The sequence below is a fragment of the Lissotriton helveticus genome, chromosome 2_1 (assembly GCF_964261635.1).
Source record: "Lissotriton helveticus chromosome 2_1, aLisHel1.1, whole genome shotgun sequence".
Lineage (NCBI taxonomy): Eukaryota > Metazoa > Chordata > Amphibia > Caudata > Salamandridae > Lissotriton > Lissotriton helveticus.
Window position 1 is genome coordinate 507,144,048 of NC_136059.1, and position 26,145 is coordinate 507,170,192.

General features: G+C 43.0%; 1 protein-coding gene across 3 annotated transcripts in view; it reads left to right on the top strand.

Annotated features, from left to right (window-relative positions):
* SHISAL2B (shisa like 2B) overlaps positions 1–26,145 on the top strand; it is a 221,288-nt gene that overhangs the window by 174,682 nt on the left and 20,461 nt on the right. The window contains exons 3-4 of one of the 3 annotated variants that reach the window (XM_078675147.1): positions 22,485–22,560; positions 22,649–22,744. The exons of the other annotated variants lie outside the window; for them this stretch is intronic. Of the exons in view, the coding sequence (XP_078531273.1) occupies positions 22,485–22,525 (41 nt within the window). The 3' untranslated portion in view covers positions 22,526–22,560; positions 22,649–22,744. Of the gene's footprint in view, positions 1–22,484; positions 22,561–22,648; positions 22,745–26,145 lie in introns of those variants that run through there. 3 annotated transcript variants of the gene reach the window in all.

Below are 26,145 nucleotides of genomic sequence, written 5' to 3' on the forward strand. Positions count from 1 at the left end.
ATATAGGCACTACGGGACCGTGCCGCTCCATGGAGCCATGTGAGATCCAAGATGGTACGCCCCATTACCATCCTGTCCATATGGAACCACACCTTTTTGCTTTCAGTGGTCGTCCATTCCGAGACGATGCGGAGGTGCGAGGCCTAATAGTACTCCAGAAGGTTAGGGCACGCTAGTCCTCCTCTGTCTCGCGGTAGCATGAGGATCTTGTGGGAGAACCGCGGTCGACGTCCACCCCATATAAAGTTAACAATCTCTTTCTGGAGGCCCTGTATCTGGTTTTGTGGTATTGGAGTAGGGAGACACTGGAATAAGTACAAGATTTTAGGGAGGATTGACATTTTGACAGCATAAAGCCTACCCAGCCAGGAGATAGTTAGGGACTTCCACCTTCTTAGGTCTTCCAAGACCGTGTTCTTACATTCCCGCCAGTTTACCTGAGTCCAGGTGTCCAAAGAGGGAGTTAATTGAAGCCCTAGGTACCGGATATGATCCGTGGCCCATTGATAAGGAGCAAGCGTCTTCAGGGCTGAGATCTCCTCTTTCGGAATCGTAAGGTTTAAAGCCCAAGATTTGTCATGATTAATTTTAAGCTCTGAAGCCCTCTCGAAGGACTGTAGTAGAGTGTGGAGCGCCGGGAGAGATGTATGTGGACGCGATAGCGTAAGGATAAGGTCATCGGTGAATAGTGCTACCTTGCTTTGTCGCCGTGTATGTCTGCATTCTTCCTGATCAGTCCTGCTTAAGGCGCTATTACCAGGGCAAAAATCAAAGGAGACAGGGGGCAGCCCTGCCTCGTACCCCTATGGATAGGAAAGGGTTCTGTGAGCTGCCCATTAACCCGTTCCCTCACTTGTGGAGAGAGATAGGGGACCATGATCATAGCGATCATGTTCCGTCCCAGTCCGATCTTGTGCAGCACCGCGCGAAGGAAGCCCCAATTCACCCGGTCGAACGCCTTCTCTGCGTCAACCGATAGAAGGCAAGCTGGTATGTTCCAATGGTGTGCTTTTCTCCCCAGGTGTGCAATCCGACGCACATTGTCCGCCCCCTGTGAGAAGGAATTATATAATCACAGTAGATACGGCTGAAGTTGCGCTATGAACATACGGTAGAAGGTCAACGGCAAGCCATCGGGGCCTGGCGTCTTCCCAAGGGGGAGGTCTTTCAATGCTGCTGTCAGTTCCTCTGCCAATAGAGGACTGTCCGATTGCTTGGCATGATGCGGGTGCACCGGGGTCCAGGGGTACTGGTTCAGAACCTCGTATACATGGGTTTGGGAGGGTGCGTCCGCCGCATTAAGGGCAGTGTAATAGGTCCTAAAGGCCTCGCATTGAGCTCGCTCCGTAGTGACCCTTCCTCCATCCGGCAATTGGATGTTCGCTATGTGAGCTATCGCTGCTCGTGCCCGCAGCCGCTTCGCCAGCAATCTACCCACTTTGTCCACCCCTTCAAAATATCACTGTTTTAGTGCGAGCAGGGATCGCTCAGCTTCATTAGTGCGCAGGGATCGAAGCTGACCCCTGAGATTTGCAAGCCTCTGCCGACATGTAAGTGATGGATGTTCCTGATCCTGCTTCTCCAGTTTCTTAATGTCCCTGGAGAGGTCATCCTCCAGGCGACGGACCTCTCGTGCCCGCGCAATCGCTATCAATGTGATATGGCCGTGAATCATAGCCTTAAAGGCATCCCACACCACAGGGACTGGAGTCTCGGGTAGATCATCACTCGCAAAGTAAGAGTCAATGGCAGTTCGTAGCGCCTCCACGTTGGCCGGATCCCACAGGATATGCGGCGGCAGGCGCCACCGCGGCAAACGGGTGGGGCAAGCGGCCGAATCCTGCAGGAGAAGCGCCACGTGAGCATGATCGGATATCGAAATGTCAGACAAAGATGCCGCTAACGTGTCCCCTGTAAGGGCATGCGATACAAATAAATAATCGATACACGAATACGGGCGATGTACATGGGAGTAGTATGAGTAGTTCCGCACCTCAGGGGAGTGGTAGCTCCAGGAATCTATCAAGCCTAGGTCTGATATTTGTTTCCGTAGAGCGGAGGACATGGCCCCTGAGCCGTTCGAGGAGGCTTCACTACGGTCCAGCGCAGGATCCCACACCAAGTTAAAATCACCCCCCAGTATCAAAGAGGGGTCGCCCTGTGGCACTTGTTCCCGTAGTAGCGTTTAGAGGTAACGGTCCTGCATCTGGTTCGGAGCGTAGATATTACACAGTGTGAACGAGCGTTTCCCAACCTCCACCCCTGCTCTGATAAAACACCCCTACGGACTCCGAAAGACTTTCTGTTCCCCCTGCCTGATAACATTTCTGCATAGGATAGCCACTCCAGCGGTTTTGGTGTCAGCTGTGGCCCAAAATTGGAGGACATTTTTAGGGTGCGCCATTTGGGGAAAGTCTAGTTTCAGCAAGTGGGTTTCTTGGAGAAAAATGATGTCCGGGGCGTTTTGTAGGATGTAGCGCCTCAGTTGTTGTCTCTTGTTGGGGGAGTTAAGGCCCTTTACATTAAGGGATAGTACCTTCAAAGGGCCAGGAGGAGCCATAAGTGTATCCGATCACAGGTTACGCCAGCACGCCACTATAGATTACTCGTCAGAATAGGGGGAGGAAGGCCCAGGAGTGTACCCTCCCTAGGAACAGGGACCCACCATAGCCTTGCAGTCTACCCCCGCCATACCCGGACGACAGAGAGAAGAAGAAAGGAAGAGACAGGTAAGCAGGAAAAGAGAAAAGAGAAAGATAAACAACCAACATTTGGCCAACTGGGCCACAGTGTTCTGTTTCAGTCGTGGGCCATCCTGCACCCTAGAGTTTGGGTGGACCCAGAGACGTCACTCTCTCAGGAACAGATGGGGTAAGTCTTCCGCTGTACTCGAGGTCCTTCAGGTGTGAAGCTCCGGCCCCAGCTACACTGCAATGTTGGGGGTGAGGTGTGATCCATAGCGCAGCGGCAGACATGAAACATGACCAAGTGTGAGCCGTGATCCCTAAAACAGGACTCAAAGGTTCTTTCGGGCACATGAGCTGGTCATCAAGGGACTGGGGAACCCAGGCCTGTCTCTGATTCGTCCCCTTCTAAGGACTTGATGTGTTTGATAATGTCCTGCTTAGCCTGTGAGGACACGTGTTCATCCAGGGGCGGAGAGCGTCTGCGCCGACGCACGGTGGACCAGGACTTATTTGCAGGCACTCGTGTAGGAGGCGGAGGGCGAGTAGGGCTAGCAGACCGCGACGCAGGAAGTCGGAGTAGTTGAGCCGCTTCTTGGTAGGACCTCATCACTCTTTGTTTGGATTCCCATGAAAAGATAAGGGCGAACGGGTGCCCCCACTGATAGGAAACTCCCAGGCTCCGCAGCTTATCAGTTACAGGTTTAAAAGCACAATGACGTCTCAAAGTATTGGGCGGTAGGTCCTGGAAGATTTGTATCTTGTTCCCATCATACGTGAAATCCTGCGTGGCTCTCGCCGCACAAAGAATTGCCTCTTTTTCATAAGTCATGATATCTTTCCCTTCGGCCTCCAGGGGACCCCCCGGATGGTGAGGTTGTTCCGGCGACTTCGGTTTTCCAGGTCCTCCTGCTTCATCTGCAATTCTATATTTTGGTCCTTCAGGGTGGCCAGGCACTGCCAGAGTTGTTCCCGATCCTCCGTGCGGGCATCCATTGTCTTTTCCAGCCAGTCCACTCGCTCACCCAGGTCTGTAATCTCTTTCCGGAGCTCCCGGACACAAGAGTGGACTTCAGTGCGCAGGGAGCCGATTTCGGTCTTCAGCTCAGACATGAAGGAGGCCATGAATGCTAGCGTTACCGGAGGGGAGTCTCCTCCGGCCTGCAGGGTCACTTCAGCAGAAGTGGATGAGCCCGCCTTGCCCCACATTGCTGCCACGGTGGTATCTTTGGAGGTTGTTGTTGGGACGTCTTTGCCTCGGTTAGTACGCGTCATTTTCATGCCATAGGTGTTCCACAAAGTGTTAGTGTCTAGGGGCAGCAAGGGTCCATGTGATAGCTTGCGAGGGGCCCGAAGTGTCACACGGACCTCCCCCGTCCTCCTTATATTTCCTCAGTAGCGAGAGCAAGTACTAGTAGGGTAGTCGCCCCTCCTCTTTTAATGGCTCATGGGTCCCAGCCACAATGTAAGCACTAATATCCAAGTCTGGTTTGCCGTTTTCACCCGGCTCAAGCCTACTTCAACCCCAGAGGGCCCAGTGGAGAGCGACCCAGTCCCATGACAGCCAAGTCACTGCACTGGGGCCCCAGCCGCATCTCAACCCGTCGTGGGCAGTGCCAATCGGGGAACCCCCGGAGAGGTCGTCCAGCAGGGCCCCCTTCAAGCTTCTTCGTGAGGGTGGCCAGGCAGTGGGACCGGGTCTGCAGTCAGGAGTCGTTGTTCTGGTGCAACGACAGACGCAGCCGGTTCAAGCAGGCAAGGCCGCAATTGAACCTCCACGCAGAGACGACTGTAGTTGTGTGCAGAGGGGCGAATCTGTAAGGTATGTTGCCACACCGGGGAGATGCTTCCAGGGGCAGCAGTGTGCTTTCTTTGCAGGTCTGGCGCAGGGCCTGTGCCTCACAGAGGGGCCTCACAGGGGCGATGTAAGGGTGGCAGCCGGCCGGTGCGACCAAGGAAGCGGGCCTCCTGTCTGTGTGGTCACTGGGCAGTGTTACTATTTCCCTCCCTCAGCAGTGCCCCCAGGGGCATCACAAGGGCGCCATTAGTCTGAGAAGGTCTCCGGTAGGTGTCCTCCTGGGGTGATCATCGGGCAGTCCGGGGGGACGGGTAGGGACACAGGCCGGGTGTGGGGGCAATGCAACAACCCCCCTTGCATGGGCTCCTCTCCTTCGCCACTGCTGACAAGGCCTCTGCGCACTGATGTCTGGACGCGCTGGGAAAAGAGCAAGGCCGGGCCCTCTGCCGTCAGGACCCACTACACTTCGCCTATGGCCTCACCTGGTTGCAGCAGTGTCCGTGGGCCACTATGAAGGGGCAGTCCGACGGGGCGTACAGTCACAGGGCTATGCCAGGATGGGCCCGCACTAGGGCAGCGGTGGGGCACCTGCGGGTTATTTCGGCCAAGAAGGCCTCTGACAGGCCTCTCTCCCGGGCGGATGTCAGGCAGCTTGGTGCAGGCCGTCGGGCAGACAGGCAAGGCGCGCAGCCGGTAGCGCGCAACGGTCTCGCACCACCCCATCTCCTGTAGCCGGGCTTTGCGCGCCAATTTCAAAGGCGCTCGGGGGGGCCGCGCCAAGCTCACCTCTGCCGAGGTCTTCTAACCGCTGCCGCCATCCAACGCCTGTCCCCAGGTAAAGTCACTCACCGCCAAGTCGCTCTCTTTTTCGGTGTCCGCTGCTCATCTCAGACCAGCTCCGCCATGTCTAGGTCCGCGGCCGCCATCAAGATGGCGGACAGCCGACACAGCCGAGGGATTTCCAGGCTGCCCCCCGTGCCTCTGGGCTTGCCCGTCGCGGCAGGCATGTCCCGTAACCCTCGTCAGGGCCACACGACACCGGTGGGGTTCAGGGTCATCTGAGGCAGCACCTGTCCACTCCGCAGCAGGCGCCTGGCCCAGACGTCACAAAATGGCAGCCGCCGCAGTCAGCAGAGGGAGGCCAGGACAGCATGGTAGTTTCTCCGCCTCCGGTACAGATTTCACATCACCGGCTTGTCAGATGATGCTCCCACCATCTGGCACCTAGGTGCCCCCAAAAGCGGCAGAAATCAGCCCCCAGCACCGCTTATGATCGCTTATAGAGGTAGTGCTCAGTCAGAACTCCCGTGACGTGCGTCTCACCTCATCTGCAGCGAGACCACGCCCCCGCCCCACTGCTTTTAAGCAGTGTGAAGTAGAAACATAAAATGATAATAACTTTGAGTTATCATTTTATGCTTTGTGCTTCTTTGCAGGCGGGTGGGCGGGGCTGCTCTTCTCTTGGAGCAGGGCAGGGAAGGAGTGGTTTGCCCACTTCTAAGTGCAGATGATTTTCACCAGCCCTCTCACTCCACCCAAAACAGTCACTGCGTGCTTTCCCTGTTCTCCACACAGGCTGCATTACAGGCTGCGTGGAGAACATGCCCAGGTCACCATTTCCTGGCTGAGCATCCAACCAAGACGCTCTGAGCAATTACAACTCTGCATTGCAGATTTGTGATTGATCAGCGGAGCCTGGGTGCTTACCAATCACAACGCTGCATTGCAGCATTGTGATTGGTCAGTGGGGCCTGGCAGTGCTTCCTGTTCCTCGAGTTCCATGAGGAGAGCTGGAGTAAAGATGCGGGACCTGTCTGCAAGGTAAGTTTCTTTTTCTTTTTTTTATATTGCACCCCCCCCTCCGCAACCCCTGAACGCGACCCACCCACCACCTGCGAGATATGCCGGCTGCCACTGCCATAGAGTAGATTTCTTCTGGACAGGTCCGCTGTCCACAGGAGATTGGAGTCTTTTTTGAAGGCAGCAGTCCTCCCAGGGTTTTCAGAGGTTGCTAACTGCGAGACAGGTCACAGGGTCGTCAAAGCTGGAGACAGGCCAGTAGAGCTGGGGCCAAAGCAGTCGTCTTCAGTCTTCTCTGCAGGGATGTCTTTTTTCTTCTTAATAAAGTTGTGGAGTAACGTGCACAAAGCAGCAGGCAAGCTGCAGCGTGCTCATGCTAACTTAGTGAAGACAGCAATGTCTCCATGAGCCACGTGACACCCTCCCCCTGGCCAGGTCATTAGCACTATGCTAAAACAAAATTCAGGGGTAAGCAGAGGCAAAGAAACTTGGTGGTATCCTAATTAGAATAGTCATGGACCAAAGACAAAAAAAACAAAAAGATTTGTCTCCCAAATTAATAAAACAGTAGAGCTGGGGCCAAAGCAGTTGTCTTCAGTCTTCTCTACAGGGATGTCTTTTTTCTTCTTAGGTTGTCGCAGATCTAGTTTCCAGGTCTGAGGGAGCCATCTAAATACTAAAGTTAGGGGTGTTTTAAGGGAAGTAGCAGGTAGGGCCAATGGGCACCATACCTGGGGTGACTACACCCTCAATTATGCCACGCTCCGGTGGGAGGGACATAGTTCTAGCCCTGATTGGAGGAGTCCCCTCATCTTCAAGACGGAGGGGACTGAAAAGTGAGCTAAACTTCACCTCCTCCACCTGAGGGGTGGAGTTGGCAAAGGTGGGCACACCTCCTAGTCTCTCTGAGTTTTCCCACTGGCTTTCCCATCCAAAGTGGGGCTGTAAACCGAGGCTGCCATCTGTTGCTAGCAACAGAGTCTGGGGGTTGCATTACAAATGCAGCAGGACTTTGAAGCTTTCCTAACGAGCGACACCTCTACCGAGGATGTTCATTGTTTCTGGTCTCAGAGAGCAGACGCTCTCCACCTATGGGTCCAGAAACATATCTGTGTGTGGCAGGCTGTCTAAAGCCAGTCAGTGCCCACACCAGGCTCAGTAAGTTTTCAGAGGTCACCTCTGCGGTGCCCTCTGAGTACATGTTTTAATAACTCTCACACTAGCATCAGTGTGGATTTATTACAAGAAGCTTTTGGTACCAAACACTCTGGTTTCAGTGAAGTCATCATGGTGCTGGGGAACTCGAGTTATCGAGTTTTCAGCCCATGTACTCCTTATGGTTTCCCTGGCACTTACAATATTTAAGAATTGACGTAAGTATTGTAGGTGTATATCTACTCATGCAGATATGCCCTCACCGTAGGGCTGTAAGGGGTGACTTACCTATACCTGCAGGCAGTGCTGGGTGGCATGGCACCCAGGCAGGGTGCCATTTTGACTTTGACATTTTCCCCCTCCCAAGGCCATGCAAGCTGCAAGTGCAGTGGCATGGTCCTAGTAAGGGGGATCCCAGGAGACCCTCTTCAGCTACCAGGCCCTAGATACCCAGGGTATCCCAAGGGGATACGTTTTAGGGAAGAAGCAGGGGACTTGGTTAGCAGGGATTGTGTGCACTACAATTGAAACCACGTCAAAACCAGTGCGGGCAAACCATGTCAAAAGAGGCGCTTTCTCACAAGTACCAAGTACCATGCAGGGGCCTTTCGGGGTGTTATTTCAAGAATTTTTGGGAACATATGGTAAATGAAAAGCTGGTGGGCTTTAAAGGTCACTTGACAGGGCTGTTAGGGGTTCTCCCTCTGTGGCATTTGGGGCAATTTATCGTACATTTGAACATTCCTTAAGATAGTAGGCCAGAAACATTTTTCAAGGTAACTGCAAAAATGATTTTTAAACCGGGATGGGGTGGTCAACCAAGGAATTTTTGGGGAAATGTACAGCGGCGGCTCCTCCGCAATGATGGAGGAGCGTCGCCCCACTGGCTCACAGCCAGCAGCTGAAAAATAAAACAATATTTTATTATCTTCGAATTTTTCAGCAGCAGACTCAGCCAGCGTGTGTAGAGTGGAGCTGGACCAGACCAATGGAGGGAGGAGGAATTAACTGCTATGGGCATTTCTAAGTGTGCATGTTTGTTTGGCCAGCTGTCTTAGGCCAAACAGAGGGTAATAGGCAAGCTTGTAAATCTTACAGGGTACACATGAGCCACCCTGGGGAGGTCTAGTATAATCTTTGAGGCATCCATTAAGGGAGAAAATCATCTTGTCCCACAAAGGTAGGGGAAGCGTTTTCTTAACCCTCTGACTTCTTCCCTCCTCAGGGAGGTGGACTCCACTTTAGCCTAAGGTGGCACGCTGGCATGCTTGTGGGGTATCCCAGTCAAGTAGGAGGCTTTCTAATGCATTGTTATCGAACGGTGAGCCAGCAGGGAACAAGGTTCACAAATCTACTAACTGCTTTGTCTGATTTGGGGCATGTGTAAAGCCCTAGTGTGCAACAGTCCAGGTTGAATAAGCCCTGGTGGCTAGTGGAAGATGGACTGCAGCCTGATAATATACAAAAAGCTTTGGCGCAGAAGTCCAAAAATGTATTAATTGCCAGTGGCAAGTTTAAGTTAGACGAGCATTTTAATGTCAGATTGTTGCAGGTATTCAGACCAAAAACAACTATGCACAGGATTATAGTACCTGGGTGTATAGGGACTGAGTCATCCCACCGCCTGAGTACTCATGAGCTCGGGACCGACTAGCTATAGTGTCTCACTTGCTCTCCTACTCACTCACAGAGAAACAAATGATTAGACACCCCAGAACACAACACTCCCAGATCTCTCAGGAATCGCTGTAACAAGACACACCCTTTTGCTCGCACTCATGTACTTGTCCACAATAAGATCTGACAGAGACACGAAACAGTTTAAAATATTTATTTTAAATAATGTGCCCTAACATGCACTATACATGCCACAACAAGCAGGAAAATGCGTAGTACAAATACAGTCAGCATAGCAGCTAATCCATATATCTTGAACGGGGATGTCATAATGAAAGGACAATGGAGCCTAACCTCCCTCCCCTTGCTAAGAAGCAGTATTATTATATGTTAGAATATCTCTGGGCTTTTCAACTGACCCCATGCCTTAGCCTATAGAGAGTAAATCTACATCATAGGTGATGTCTCGCTCTCCTCCCTGAAAAGGTCCCTCTCCAAGTGTGTGCTACCTATTCATGAAATCCAATATAACTAAAGTATGTTGTCCAAACAACAGATGCATCAGTATGTTTTGTCTAATGGCTAACGCCTGGCCAGAACAATATAGCAAGGGTGATTGTTGTTGGACCCTGCTCACAAAGTACAGTCAAAATCCCAGGAACATGCAGAGAGTGAACACAGCGATCAGTTCTCATGTGAAAACAGCCATAGAAGTTATTTCAAAATAAACTTGTGTAGTAACGTGCGCAAAGCAGCAGGCAAGCTGCAGCGTGCTCATGCTAAGTTAGTGAAGGCGGCAATGTCCCTATGGGCCACGTGACACCCTCCCTCTGGCCAGGTTATTAGCACTATGCTAAAACAAAATTCAGAGGTAAGCAGAGGCAAAGAAACTCGTGGTATCCTAATTAGAATAGTCATAGACCAAAGACAAAATAAACAAAAAGATTTGTCTCCCAAATTAAAAAAACAGTAGAGCTGGGGCCAAAGCAGTCATCTTCAGTCTTCTCTGCAGGGATGTCTTTTTTCTTCTTAGGTCTTCACAGATCTAGTTTCCAGGTCTGAGGGAGCCATCTAAATACTAAAGTTAGGGGTGTTTTAAGGGAAGTAGCAGGTAGGGTCAATGGGCACCATACCTGGGGTGACTACACCCTCAATTATGCCACGCTCCGATTGGAGGGACATAGATCTAGCCCTGATTGGAGGAGTCCCCTCATCTTCAAGATGGAGGAGACCGAAAAGTGAGCTTAACTTCACCTCCTCCACCTGAGGGGTGGAGTTGGCAAAGGTGGGCACACCTCTTAGTCTCTCTGAGTTTTCCCACCGGCTTGCCCACCCAAAGTGGGGCTGTAAACCGAGGCTGCCATCTGTTGCTAGCAGCAGAGTCTGGGGGTTGCATTATAAATGCAGCAGGACTTTGAAGCTTTCCTATCGAGCGACACATCTGCCGAGGATGTTCATTGTTTCTGGTCCCAGAGAGCAGACGCTCTCCACCCATGGGTCCAGAAACATATCTGTGTGTGCAGGCTGTCTTATGCCAGTCAGTGCCCATACCAGGGTCAGTAAGTTTTCAGGGGGCACTTCTGAGGTGCCCTCTGAGTACATGTTTTAATAAATTTCACACTGGCATCAGTGTGGATTTATTACAAGAAGCTGTTTGGTACCAAACACTGGTTTCAGTGAAGTCATCATGGTGCTGGGGAACTCAAGTTATCGAGTTTCCAGCCCATGTACTCCTCATGGCTTCCCTGGCACTTACAATATTGAAGAATTGACGTAAGTATTGTAGGTGTATATCTACTCATGCAGATATGCACTCACCTTAGAGCTGTAATGCCTTCTGGAGGGCTGACTTACCTATACCTACAGGCAGTGCTGGGTGGCATGGCACCCAGGCAGGGTGCCATTTTGACTTTGTCATTTTTCCCCTCCCAAGGCCATGCAAGCTGCAAGGGCAGTGGCATGGTCCTAGTAAGGGGTTCCCAGGAGACCCTCTACAGCTGCCAGGCCCTAGCTACCCAGGGTATCCCATGGGGATATGTTTTAAGGAAGAAGCAATGGCACAGGGGACTTGGTTAGCAGGGATCCTGTGCATTACAATTGAAACCACATCAAACCCAGTGGGGGCTAACCGTGTCAAAAGAGGCACTTTCTCACAAGTACCAAGTACCATGCAGGGTCCTTTCGGGTTGTTATTTCAAGGATTTTTGGGAGAATATGATAAATGAAAAGCTGGTAGGCTTTAAAGGTCACTTGACAGGGCCGTTGGGGGTTCTCCCTCTGTGACGTGTGGGGGAATTTATCGTACATTTGAACAATTCTTAAGATATTAGGCAAGAAACATTTCTCAAAGTAACTGCAAAAATGATTTTTAAACCAGGGTCGGGTGGTCAACCAAGGAATTTTGGGGAAATGTACAGCAGCGGCTCCTCCGCAATGATGGAGGAGCATCGCCCCTCTAGCTCACAGCCAGCAACTGAAAATTAAAACAATATTTTATTATCTTCGTATTTTACAGCAGCTGGGTGAGCCAGCGTGTGTAGGAAGGAGCAGGACCAGACCATGGGAGGGAGGAGGAATTAACTGCTATGGGCAAGGAATTAACTGCTATGGGCATTTCTAAGTGTGCATAATTGTTTGGTCAGCTGTCTTAGGCCAAACAGAGGGTAATAGGCAAGCTTGTGAATCTTAGAGGGCTCACATGAGCCACCCTGGGGAGGTCTAGTATAATCTTTGAGGCATACATTAAGGGAGAAAATTATCAGGTCCCACAAAGGTGGGTGAAGCGTTTTCTTAACCCTCTGGCTTCTTCCCTCCTCAGGGAGGTGGACTCCACTTTAGCCTAAGATGGCACACTGGCATGCTCGTTGGGTTGACTGTTGTGGTTTTTCAAGTAGCTGCTACAATCTTCAATTTGCCCAAGTACCTATTGTGTTTTTTACTTCAACTCTTAGGTGCCCTCCCTCCATCACAGTCCTGATGAAGACCCCGGTGTAAGGTGTCAATCAACCTACGACATAATTTGGGGTTTAAACGTTGACATTCCCTTTGCTTTACGCCAGCCCTAAGAAATAACAGAGACTGAATTAATTGTGTTTCAACAATAGGGTCTAGCGATTTGAATTAATGTATTATTCTTGTATTTTTGGCTTAAAAATGAGCCTGAGTTTTCTGTAATTTGGCACATTCGCTTGCTGCCACTGAATTTCCATGTTTTTTCACGATCACATACCCTCACCAGATTCACTTACCCGCTTTTTCTTCCTTGTCCTGTTGGGCACCACTGCGTATCTATTATGACAAGTGCATAATATATTTTCCTTATGCGGTAGTGTGATTAAATAACATTCGCCATTTAAATTTTATGGACTATTGCTATTTTTGTTGAACTGTGGTATATTGCATAACAGTTTAGTTAGTCCTAACATTACTGGGACCACTCTATATTGTACTAAGGTGGCACACTGGCATGCTTGTGGGGTATTCTGGACGCAGGTGGCAGCGCGGCCATTATCCTTCTGGACCTCAGTGCCGCCTTCGACACGGTGAACCACCGGGTCCTCCTGTCTCGTCTCAGAAAGCTGGGCGTCAAGGACAGGGCACTCATGTGGCTGGAATCCTTTCTTGGTGACAGATCTTTTAAGGTCTTCTCAGAAAATAGCTGCTCTCCACTAATGCCATTACAGTGTGGGGTGCCACAGGGTTCCTCCCTTAGCCCCACACTGTTTAATGTATATATGGCACCCCTGGCGGAAGTAGTAGCTCCCTTTGGGATCCAACTGGTAAGCTATGCTGACGACACCCAGCTAGTTGTCTCTCTCAATCAGGTGGAATCCGCCCCCTCCAGGCTTTGCCGTTGCCTGGAGGCAGTAGCAAACTGGATGGACTTGTCCCACTTGAAATTGAATGGAGGAAAAACAGAGCTGATGCTATTAGGAAAACGAGCCATATTCAATAACACGATACATTGGCCCCCTTGTATGGGTCCAGGACCTACCCCAAAGACCGAGATAAAGAGTCTCGGGTTTTGGTTGGATGCAGAGTTGTCATTCAAGACCCAGGCAAGGAGGACAGTGGCCACCTGCTTCGGACTGCTGAAAACAATTCGGAAAATCATTCCTCAGCTACCCGAAGCAGCAAAGAAAACCATAGTCCAGTCCCTTATTCTGTCTAGGCTGGACTATGGAAATGCTATCTATCTTGGAGCCCCCGTGTCGGTTATCCGGCAACTTCAGGTTGTCCAGAATTCCGCAGCACGGCTACTTACGGGCACCAACCATCGTACATCAGCCAAGCCCGCACTCTGCACCTTGCACTGGCTCCCCATAAAGGAGCGAATCCATTTTAAGACACTCTGCACGGTCCATAAAACACTCTATGGGAGTGGCCCCCCCATTCTAGATGACATGATCAGACCATACAAACCCACCAGGAATCTCCGCTCGAATCAACAAAACCTGCTGATAGCTCCCAGGATCAGCAGAGCCCGCACAGGAGGTCGTCTGTTCTCCCACAATGCGGCTGGGCTGTGGAATGCTCTTCCTCCACCTCTTCGTCAGGAGCCTAACCTTCTTGTCTTTCGGAAAAAGTTAAAAACTCTTCTGTTTCCAAAAACTAGATAATTCAGATCTCCTTTTTTAATTCATCCCTGTCTGGTCAGTTTTAAGCGCTGGGATGCTCCCGAGTGGCCATGCGCTATAAAAGAACCTTTTAATAATAATAATAATAATTTAATAATAACAATTGTGAAATAACAAGGACCCCCTTAACAATGGATAACAAAATTCCTAGGACAGGGAAAATAAATGTATGAAGATAACACTCCTAGGCAATTCGAATAATTCAGGCAATGCATATAGACAATGTAATATCAGTGATGCAATACAAGGAGAAACAAATAAAAGGACAATGTAATACAATGGCTTAATCAATACACATTAGAAATACCATATATATAAACCAAAAAAATATATATTTTAGAAAGTGGCAAATTCTTTGGATTTTCTCAAAGCGCGTTTCGGTGTAAACTACACCTTCATCAGGAAAGCCACACCGCGATCTGCAATTAATAAAAATACATACTGAAAATCTCGATTACAATGTTTCCCCCAAAATCTTTTTTGCAAATAATACAAAGCAATATCGTATATATTAGAACTGCCAGTGCGTCCTATAAAATCATTTTTCTTTTCCAAAAAAGTACAGTTCCATATTGCACACATTTCTCTTTGTACATAAAAACCCTTTAATATTAGCATAACTCTCCTTGTATATGCATAAACATTATGATACAATTATGTCTGAGTCCTCATCTTTATCTCTGACAGATCACAGATTTCACCTAATGTGATTCAGTGATAAAGTGGTGAAAGGAAACTCAAATATGCACCAAAAATGGAATTATTGACACATTCCTATTCTGGGACAAAGGATAAGCCCTATTTACTTACTAAGAGGATCTGTAGTAAGAACAGTTCTTATGGATAAAGGACTGGCACTAGTTGTTTTAATGGAGCCAATTCTCAAACATAAACAAGTACTCTTGCTTAAGCAGACAATATGATATTATTGAGATGCTTCGCTAAAAGTCGTTAGTCTACATTCATACTCTGCTGATATTGAGGTCTATTTGTTAGAGCGAACTTACTTTCAAGATTTCTAAAAAGAGAGTAGATATTTAACTTCGTGAATTCTGCTATTTTCTACAACTCACGAATCAGTAAATCTATAACGAAAGACAAGCTCCGTAACTTTGTGAATTCTACGGCTTTTTAAAACTCACAAATCAGCAATCTATAACAAAAGACAGCCTCCGTATTAAAAAAACAATAACGCATCTTTTCTACATGTTAAGAATGCAGTAATTGAAACCTAGTACCTGATCGTATAATAAGCCATCGCACGGCGGTACAATTACTGCCGGTATTATCGTGTGAAGTAGAAATATTATCCTGGTCTTCAATATATAGTACATATGATGAATATCTATTAAAAAAGAGAGAAGAGGCTTATATTCAATAATCTCTCCTAGAGGATGTCGAATGGACATAGTAATTCAAGCTCATGTCATTACCTGATAACTCTCTTAGTTTTCGAGTAGGCTTCACTTTAATCACCTACTAGTGGAAGTTTGTAGTGCAGCAGTATTACTAAAATGGAAGAAATAAGGAGATAAACAAATTCCGCTCAGAGACTCGACCCAAATACCAACTCGTCCTCATTCTAATTTATTGAGTCTCTGTTTACCTGATATTACTGATGACTATTCACAAAGTCGTGTTGGAAATGGCGACTGGCGTTTTCTGATGTGGATAACAACCATCCACGTAGTTCGTTACGTATTATGTACTCTATGGTATGTCACATGATACATCATATGACAGTCCAAATTTAATCATTAGCCTTCGATAGTTTAAAATCTGTAGACTTCTATATTTAACTCTATTAGTAAAGACAAATCTTCAAATAGTGCTATTTAACTTCTTTTTTTTTTTTTTTAATATTCATTAGTGTCTTTTATTTGTATTTATTTCTCACACAACCCGGTTCCAGGAATGAGTGAAATAGAAATAGAAAGGAGACTACATGACTGACATTGCAGTAATTGTTAATCTACAATCAACTTGTTTTCCACTGAAAGAGGATCCTATTTTCAACCCGTGTCTTCCGTAATACTTATATTTTTATGGTCCAAAATGTATACTTAGTAAGAAGGCTCATTCTTAAAAACTGTTCCTATTCCTTGTTAATCTTTAACGAACCGTGTTTATGCCAAATATTAATTTTGTTTACAGTAAGAGGCTCATTCTTAAAAACTGATCTTGTTCAATGAACAGCGTTTATATCAAATATTAATTTTAATTATAGTGTTTTAAACACAATACAATTGTTCTGTCTATATTTTGAATATGATAGATCTTCCTACTTCTAAACATTGGCAATTACGGTGGGATATTAATAGAGAACATTTTATATCTATCAACTGACTTTTATAGGACATTGCTGTGACTCACCTAATGTGTATATATTGAGGTACTAATTTCTCCGCTCATGATATTAACTGGAGACAGATATAAACATCTAGTCCTATTTATTTCAGAATTTTTAACTGAAAAGCATTCCCTTTCCTATCTTCCTATCTATGATTCCTCCATTCTGATGTTTTACGATACAGTTATCTGATATCAAATATCAGATTATTGCATTCTCCCATGGTATTTTGCTGTTCAGTCCATTTTTAAATGTATTCAAGGAAAAATAAAAAATAAACATTGTGTTTTTTGCGTATTTTGAGACCGCCTTTATTATCTGGGCTTTTGGTCCTCTCTAAAATGGTACATCACCTTTACATTGCCGTGGGATAGGGGCAGCCTCTCTCCGCTCTCGAACTTTCGACTTTATCCTGTCGGATCTTTGAATATTAGCCAAACCATTTTTTATAATACCCATCTCACAGGCATTGGATGAAGATAATATGCTGATGATTAGTTAGCTACTTTAAGGATATAGATAGGAGGGATCCATCTTCACTTCGAGCTGGAAGGTTTGTATCATTAAAAAGGCACAACGCTATTTGACAATTCTAGCACTTGTGGCTAAACCATATATTACAAATTTGGAGTTTGGACACAAGAGAAAACATAGAAAAGGTTACTATTACCAAGAAGACCCGTTTGCGTCGATAGCAACCCATAAAATATTTAGATGCCTGAAAGCTCTTTCATAGATGACTAATGCGTACTGGAATATTCTGTTAGACTATTGATGTACACAATATACACTTTCCTTCTAATTATCGTATGCCACTGGTAAATACATCCTGAGGAAGGTTAAACACCGGAACGCATTGGTGACAATTTTGCTTGGTGACGATTGTGCTTTTCAACCAGTGTTTCCCACATAACAGTGGACAATAATATTTAGTTCCATTGGAATGAGTAACTTTATTGTTTGATTAATAAAAATCATTACAATGGTGAACATGCAAGCATTATAAAACATATGTCATAAATAGTTATTAAAATATTTACATTTGAACCATCATAATGGGAATGGAAGATAAAATTCATCAGAAAACGTTTTAAAGTCCTAAAAACCTATTTATAATAGTAGTTGTAAACCTTGATTATCCATTCTAGTTTTTCCATCTACTCAAACCACAGTCAGACATTTGCTATTAAGAGGCAACAATTAATAACTTTGTTAATATAGTTTGGTGTTTGTGGTGATGATCCTGGGGTTACAATACATTTATATAATGAACCCCCTGCATACAGTGTTCCAAAGGGTTCCAGGAGTGCACAGGAAAAACAGGTCAACCCGTGCGCTGGGGCCATTGTCAGCTATTCTTGTGTAGTACAGAGTACTATGCACATTGGAATAGAGTACAGCATGGGCGCAGGGCTTCCTCTGTTTTTTTATGTTTAACCGTTGGTGACTGACAGGGACTCACTGTTTGTAAATTTTCTTGCTGTTCCTGTAACAAACTTGGTGAACCTGATGTTAAGCTGTGGATTATCCGGGTTCATTGATGCAAGAATAGCCTGACGGCGTGTACGAATACCAAGTTTGTTCCATTCGCTCTTTAACAATTTCCTTCGGTTGTCATGAGCTGCAGGACAAAGACATACCACATGCTCGATTGTTTCTGTACTGCTCCCGCAGCCTCTGCACGTTACATTTGGATTTGCACATCGCCATCTTGGCAGGTGATACAGAAATGGCCATTCACCCATTCTGAGGGCCAAAAATCTTTTTTTCCACAGCACTGAATAGGTGCATGACAGATGTGGTCCCATAATCCCTGGCTTGAATCCTGATACAATTGTCCAGGCGTGCTTACGTTGAACCAGTTGGGCTCTGTCCGAGTGGAAGGACCAGAGATGGATGTTTCTTTTGATATGGGTTTTAAGTACCTGCTGCGTTGGATTAGAGGTCCAGATTTCTTCTGTATCGAGGAGTTGTAAGGAATCCTGCAAGTAGCGCCGATGTGAGCTGCCGATTTGACCAGCTGAGATTTCCAGCCACAAAAGGGCCTCCAGACTTTCCTCTCTGGAGCTACACAGCTTGTTGCACAGCCTGATGTACGCTCCACACCCTATTGCTTGGTGATCTTGGAGACCAAATTCAAGACGTACTTGAGCGGGGGAGGAGGATTTAGGTAGGCCCAAAACCTGTTTGAATATTCTTGTTATTATTTTATTCACATGGCTGTTGTCTTTCCCTTGCATGATCTCCTGGCTGTAGGTGAGAAAATTGATGATTTTTGCCTTCATTACAGTTATAAGTGGGGTTAGACTAGGACCTGACAGATGTCTTGCAAGGGTCTTAAAAGCCACTTGGATTGTCAGGGCTTTAGCTTCTACCTCGTCTCTATGTTTAGAGAATGTTCCCCTTCTGTCCAGGTGAACCTCCAAATACTTATAGGAAGGGGCTCTATCGGCGTTTTTGCCATTGTATTGCCAACCGCCGCCTTGATATTTCCTTTGTCCGAATGTGATTGCCCTTGTCTTCGTTAGATTCAGTTCCAGATCATTTTCGATGGTGTATAAGGACAGCTGATCAAGTAGTCTCTGCAGGCCCACCCTGGTGTGACTAAGCAAAACCAGATCGTCCACGTACAGTAGGTTACTGACTCTTGTCCCAGCGAGTTTTGGAGGATGAGAGTTAACTTTGTCAAGTAACTTTGACAGATCGGAAATAAAGAGTTGGAAAAGTAGGGGCGTCAGCACACACCCCAGCTTTACTCCGTGGGTTGTTTGTATTTTTCTTGAAATATGTGATCCATCCCCAAGTTTTATACGAATCCATGTGTTGGAATGTAGCGTGATTATGGCTTGTAGTAATGTTGGTGGAATCCCCCATTTCTGTAGTTTGAGCCATAATCTGCTTCTGGGAACACGGTCGAAGGCGGTCTTAAAATCGACAAAACAGCCATGCATCAGCGTTCCTGAGGTGGACACTTTATCTAGCAGGACAGAGTTTGCAAGCAGGTTTGTTATGGTACCTGATTTTTGCACAAATCCTGTCTGGTTGAAGGGAATGAGGTGTTTTTTTGCGGCCCAGGACGCCAGGTCTTGAAGGAGCAATTTAGCATAATATTTCGATTCCACGTCCAGTAAGGTGATCATCCTGTAGTTTTTAGGGTCCGATCTCTTGCCGCCTTTGTAGATTGGATGTATGATAGCTCCTTGCCATGATTCCGGTATATTCAAGTTAATCCGGCAATAGGAAAAAAGAGGTGCCAATTTATTTGCCCAGAATTCTATGTCCTGTTTGAACAGAGACTGGGGTAGACCGTTTGGCCCTGGCGCTCTGTCTGAGCGGCCCTCTGTTATAATTCGGGCGATTTTTTCCGTGATAATTTCTAAGGTTATTGGAGCACTTTGTTCCATTGGTCAAACTTCAGGATTTACCAACTTTTTCATTGTATTTGTTAATATAATTTTTCCCTTTTTTTGTCTTGGATTGTCTTTGTGTGGTCATACCTCATTGGAAAAACAGATACATCAATAAAATAATTTGTCCTAAAATCTTTTCATTGTGATTTTACTGTTGTTTATTTGTATGATATACTTTTTGATGATAACCAAAAAATAAATGGAAGAAATAGTAAAAGATAAAATTTTAAAAAAACAGATATATTTTTACATAATTTGTGTGTTTAGTTCAGTTTTTGTTCATATACCTATGATATAGTTGCAACACATATAAAGTACCAGCACTCCTGCCCAGTGCTATAGCCTTTTTTTCAATTCTCTTCTCTAAAATCCTCCACCTAATGTCCTCTGGGTTATGATTCCTTTCAATAAAGTGCTTCACCAGAGGTGCCATGAGTTTGGCAGTTCTGATAGCGACCTATGTTCGGTAATTCTAGTCTGAATGGCTCTCGCAGTTTACCCTACGTAGCCTAATTGACAAGGGCAAAGATTCAGATATATACTATTTTGAGTTTTGCAGTTCCACATCTGATTGGCTTTAATGGTATAGCCATTATGTACCAACATTTCTCCCTCTATGATCATGTTACATGATTTGCAAGAAGAGCATTTGACGATTCCTCTGATGGGTATACTGCCATCAATTGATTTCTGAACAAAGGGTAAATCTTTGGATGTTTTATCAAAGCAAGAGTGGACAATAAGATCCTTAATGTTTTTGTTTTGCCGATGGGCGAATAAGGGTTTTGCCAATTTTTGCTCTTGTACAGGATTGCTATTTAGAATGTGCTAATTTGCATTTATAATCTGCTTTACTTTCACATCCACAGTGGAATGCCGAGTGACGCAAACCAATTGTGTATTATCATTTCGTGCATTTGTTCCTAGAAAATGATCACGATCAAAGAATCTAGCACGTTTATAGGAATCCCTCAACAGCCGGTGCGAATACCCTCTATCTAGAAACTTCTTTCTCATAATTATGGCTTGTTTGTCAAAGTCCTTTATGTTAGTACAATTTTGCTGTACTCTCAAAAATTGAGAGAATGGGATACTTTGTTTCTGGTTACGCGGATGAAAGCTACTGAAATGTAACAAAGTATTTCTGGCTGTTGGTTTGATAAAAAGATCTACTTCTACACTACTTTGTTCATGTTTTATAGTAATATTAAGGAATTCCACTCTTTCAGTACTCATGTGGGCTGTGAATTTCTGGTTCTGATTTGTGGCATGAAGCCACTCAAGAAATTCAGCCAACAAGTCTCCCCCATTGGTCCAGATAAAGAAAATATCATCTATATATCTGGACCAATGGGAGACAGACTCAAAGAAGGGTGCAATTTCATTGTATATACATTTCTTCTCAAAGGCTGCTATATAAATATTTGCTATGGATGGTGCGACAGACTTATGCTTTTGATTTGACGAAATATAGTCTGTCCAAATTCTAAAATATTCTCAGTTAAAACTATGTTAAGACAAGCAAGAATAAACGATTTAGAGCAAGGTATGTTCAACTCTTCAATTAACCAGTCCGTTGCTTTCATTGCCTCTCTTTGGGGGATGTTACTATACAGTGACTCTATGTCTAGAGCCACCATAATGTCATTTGCAGGATTAAACTTCATGTTCTCAACTTTATTAATCATTTCCCTTGTATCTTTTATATATGAGGCGATCTTAGGGATATATGGACACAAATGATGATCAATAAATTTGGACAATGGTTCAGTTATAGTGCCAATAGTAGACACTATTGGTCTATAAGGAGGATCTTTGGTATTCTTATGTATTTTCAGCATCCCGTAAATACAAGCTATTTTTCCTTTGTTGTAGTTTAAAAATTCATATTCTTTGGAAGTAATATCTCCTGCATTCAATGCCTGATGAGTTCAAATCTGAATTCTTTTTGATGTTTTGACTATAGGGTTTAACTTGATTTCTGAATAAAAATTTCTATTGTTAAGCATAGTTATCATCTTTTGCTTATAATCATCAGTATTAATGACCACTATGCCGCCCCCTTTGTCACAGCTCCTTATAATTAGGGCTTTATTCTTGGCTAGGGAGTTTAGTGCTATGAATTCCTCTATGTCCAAATTAAACAACGGTTTAGGAATGAAAGAAAGCGCTTGTTCTAACCACTGTAATACTACTAATTCAAAAGCAGCCACCTTAGGTCCCAATTGATCTAAAGAAGAAGTAAAAGTGGACGGAAGGGATAGCTGTCCTTCCCCTATAAGTGAGAATTCAGATCAACCTCTTGGCCCAAAAACCTTTTTAATCTGACCTTTCGGAAGAATTAAATTATGTCCTGATACAGTTCAAATTTATTGAACAAGATCAGTTTTTAAGAATGAGCCTCTTACTGTAAACAAATTTAATATTTGGCATAAACGCTGTTCATTAAAGATTAACAAGGAACAGGACCAGTTTTTAAGAATGAGCCTTCTTACTAGGTATACATTTTGGACCATAAAAATATAAGTATTACGGAAGACACGGGTCGAAAAATAGGATTCTCTGTCAGTTGAACTAACAATTACTGTGATGTCAGTAATGTATTCTCCTTTCTATTTCTATTTCACTCATTCCTGGAACCGGGTTGTGTGAAAAATAAATACAAATAAAAGACACTAATGAATATTTAAAAAAAAAAAATAAGTTAAATAGCACTATTTGAAGATTTGTCTTTACTAATAGAGTTAAATATAGGAGTCTACAGATTTTAAACTATCGAACGCTAATGATTACATTTGGACTGTCACATGATGTATCATGTGACATACCATAGAGTACATAATACATAACGAACTACGTGGATGGTTGTTATCCACATCAGAAAATGCTGGTCGCCATTTCCAGCACGACTTTGTGAACAGTCAGCAGTAATATCAGATAAATAGAGACTCGATAAATTAGAATGAAGACGAGTTGCTATTTGGGTCGCGTCTCTGAGCGGAATTTGTTTATCTCCTTTTTCTTCCCTTTTAGTAATACTGCTGCACTACAAACTTCCACTAGTAGGTGATTAAAGTAAAGTCTACTCGAAAACTAAGAGAGTTATCAGGTAATGACATGAGCTTGAATTACTATGTCCATTCGACATCCTTTAGGAGAGATTATTGAATATATGCCTATTCTCTCTTTTTTAATAGATATTCATCATATGTACTATATATTGGAGACAAGGATAATATTCCTACTTCACATGATAATGCCGGCAGTCGTTGTACCACCGTGCGAAGAGTTAGTATACGATCAGGTACTATGTTTCAATCGTGTAGTACGGATATTATGTACCGGACTATACATTACAGATGCAATTACTGCATTCTTAACATGTAGAAAAGATGCGTTATTGGTTTCTTAATCCGGAGCCTGTCTTTCGTTATAGATTGCTGATTTGTGAGTTTTAAAAAGCAGCAGAATTCACAAAGTTACTGAGCTTGTCTTTCGTTATAGAGTGCTGATTCGTTAGTTTTAGAAAATGGCAGAATTCACGAAGTTAAAAAACTACTCTCTTTTTAGAAATCTTGAAAGTAAGTTCGCTCTAACAAATAGACCTCAATATCAGCAGAGTATGAATGTAGACTAACGACTTTTAGCGAAGCATGTCGAGGATCACTGACATAATATCGACCTCACAAAAATCGAGATACAAAAATATCGAGTCAAAAATATCGAGAGACAAAATATCGACTCCCTATCTTCAAACAGGTAAGTACCAAAATATCGACTCCAAAATATCGACTTACAAAAATATAGACAGTCAAAATATCGATTTTTTAAAATGTTTTAAAATTAAGTTAAAACTAATATAGTAATAAATATATTTAATATAAACTTAGAAATAATTATTAAATAAATGTAGTATTAATAAATAATTAATATAATTTAAAAAATTATATCACCAAAAAGAATATATATATATATATATATATATAAAAACATATTATTAAATAAACATATATAACATTTTTAGCGTAGCATAGAAAATGGTTAAAATTTATTGTTACAACTAAAGTGAGTTCAACATTAGCAAAAGTGTTGGATAGCGTAGAGGTAAAATTTACTATTCCCACTCCAGTGGGTGCAACAGTAGGGAAAGCGCTGGATAGCATACGGGTTAAAATTACTATTCCAACTCCAGTGGGTGCAACAGTAGGGAAAGCGCTGGATAGCGTAGGGGTTAAAATTACTATTCCCACTCCAGTGGGTGCAACAGTAGGGAAAGCGCTGGATAGCGTAGGGGTTAAAATTACTATTCCCACTCCAGGGATGTATGACGTTACAACGCATACTTTTACAACGTCTACCATTACAACAAAACTTTTACAACGCAAAAACGTTTACAACGCATACATTTACAACGCAAGATTTTACAACGCATATACCTTTACAACGCATACCATTACAACGTAAGTATTGGTAAGTATATAATAATTTTTTTAATATAAATTAATGAAAATTATTATAATATAATTTAATTTTATTTAATGTTATTTAATTAATTTAATTTAAATGTAATTTAACTTTATTTTACTTTATTTTTACAAAGTACCCCTGTACCCCAAAAACCCAAAACTGACCCTGAACCCTAAAAATACCCCTTTACCCAAAAACTGAAAACTGACCCTGAACCCTAAAAATACCCCTTTACCCAAAAACTGAAAACTGACCCTGAACCCTAAAAATACCCCTTTACCCAAAAACTGAAAACTGACCCTGAACCCTAAAAATACCCCTTTACCCCAAAAACTGAAAACTGACCCTGAACCCTAAAAATACCCCTTTACCCAAAAACTGAAAACTGACCCTGAACCCTAAAAATACCCCTTTACCCAAAAAACTGAAAACTGACCCTGAACCCTAAAAATACCCCTTTACCCAAAAACTAAAAACTGACCCTGAACCCTAAAAATACCCCTTTACCCAAAAACTAAAAACTGACCCTGAACCCTAAAAATACCCCTTTACCCAAAAACTGAAAACTGACCCTGAACCCTAAAAATACCCCTTTACCCCAAAAACTGAAAACTGACCCTGAACCCTAAAAATACCCCTTTACTCAAAAACTGAAAACTGACCCTGAACCCTAAAAATACCCCTTTACCCCAAAAACTGAAAACTGACCCTGAACCCTAAAAATACCCCTTTACCCAAAAACTGAAAACTGACCCTGAACCCTAAAAATACCCCTTTACCCCAAAAACTGAAAACTGACCCTGAACCCTAAAAATACCCCTTTACCCAAAAACCCAAAACTTAAATTTAATTTCCAAAACCAATTACTTTTATTTACAAAGTAAATTTTATTTAATGGTCAATTATTAATCAATTAACAAATTTAATTAATTAACACATTTAATTAGTTATTATTAAATTACTCCCCACCCTATCCCCCTATAAACTCACAACCCAATACAGAAATTAATTTACGAATTATTATTTATTTATTCTTTAAATATTTATAATTACCAATTATATTTTAATTATTTACCAAATAATAAATAATTAACAATTATTATTAATTTACATATTTAATTAATTAAATTTAAATTACTTCCCACCCTATTCCCCTATAAACCCACAACCCGCTACATAAAATATTTTATGAAAATGTAATTATTGATCAATTAATCAATTATTATTAATTACCAATTATATTTTAATTAATTAACAATTAATAATTAATTAACAATTACTATTATATTACAGATTTAATTAATTATATTTAAATTACTTCCCACCCTATTCCCCTATAAACCCACAACTCGCTACAGAAAATATTTTACGAAAATGTAATTATTGATCAATTAATCAATTATTATTAATTACCAATTATATTTTTATTAATTAACAATTAATAATTAATTAACAATTAATAATTAATTAACAATTACTATTATATTACAGATTTAATTAATTATATTTAAATTACTTCCCACCCTATTCCCCTATAAACCCACAACCCGCTACATAAAATATTTTATGAAAATGTAATTATTGATCAATTAATCAATTATTATTAATTACCAATTATATTTTAATTAATTAACAATTAATAATTAATTAACAATTACTATTATATTACAGATTTAATTAATTATATTTAAATTACTTCCCACCCTATTCCCCTATAAACCCACAACTCGCTACAGAAAATATTTTACGAAAATGTAATTATTGATCAATTAATCAATTATTATTAATTACCAATTATATTTTTATTAATTAACAATTAATAATTAATTAACAATTACTATTATATTACAGATTTAATTAATTATATTTAAATTACTTCCCACCCTATTCCCCTATAAACCCACAACCCGCTACAGAAAATATTTTACGAAAATGTAATTATTGATCAATTAATCAATTATTATTAATTACCAATTATATTTTAATTAATTAACAATTAATAATTAATTAACAATTACTATTATATTACAGATTTAATTAATTATATTTAAATTACTTCCCACCCTATTCCCCTATAAACCCACAACCCGCTACAGATTTATATTACACAATTATTACAAATTATAAAACACTTACCTTATTTTCGATATTTTTGTTGTCTATATTCTATCTAGTCGATATTATGTCTAGTCTATATTTTTGATTCGATATTTTGGCTATTAATATC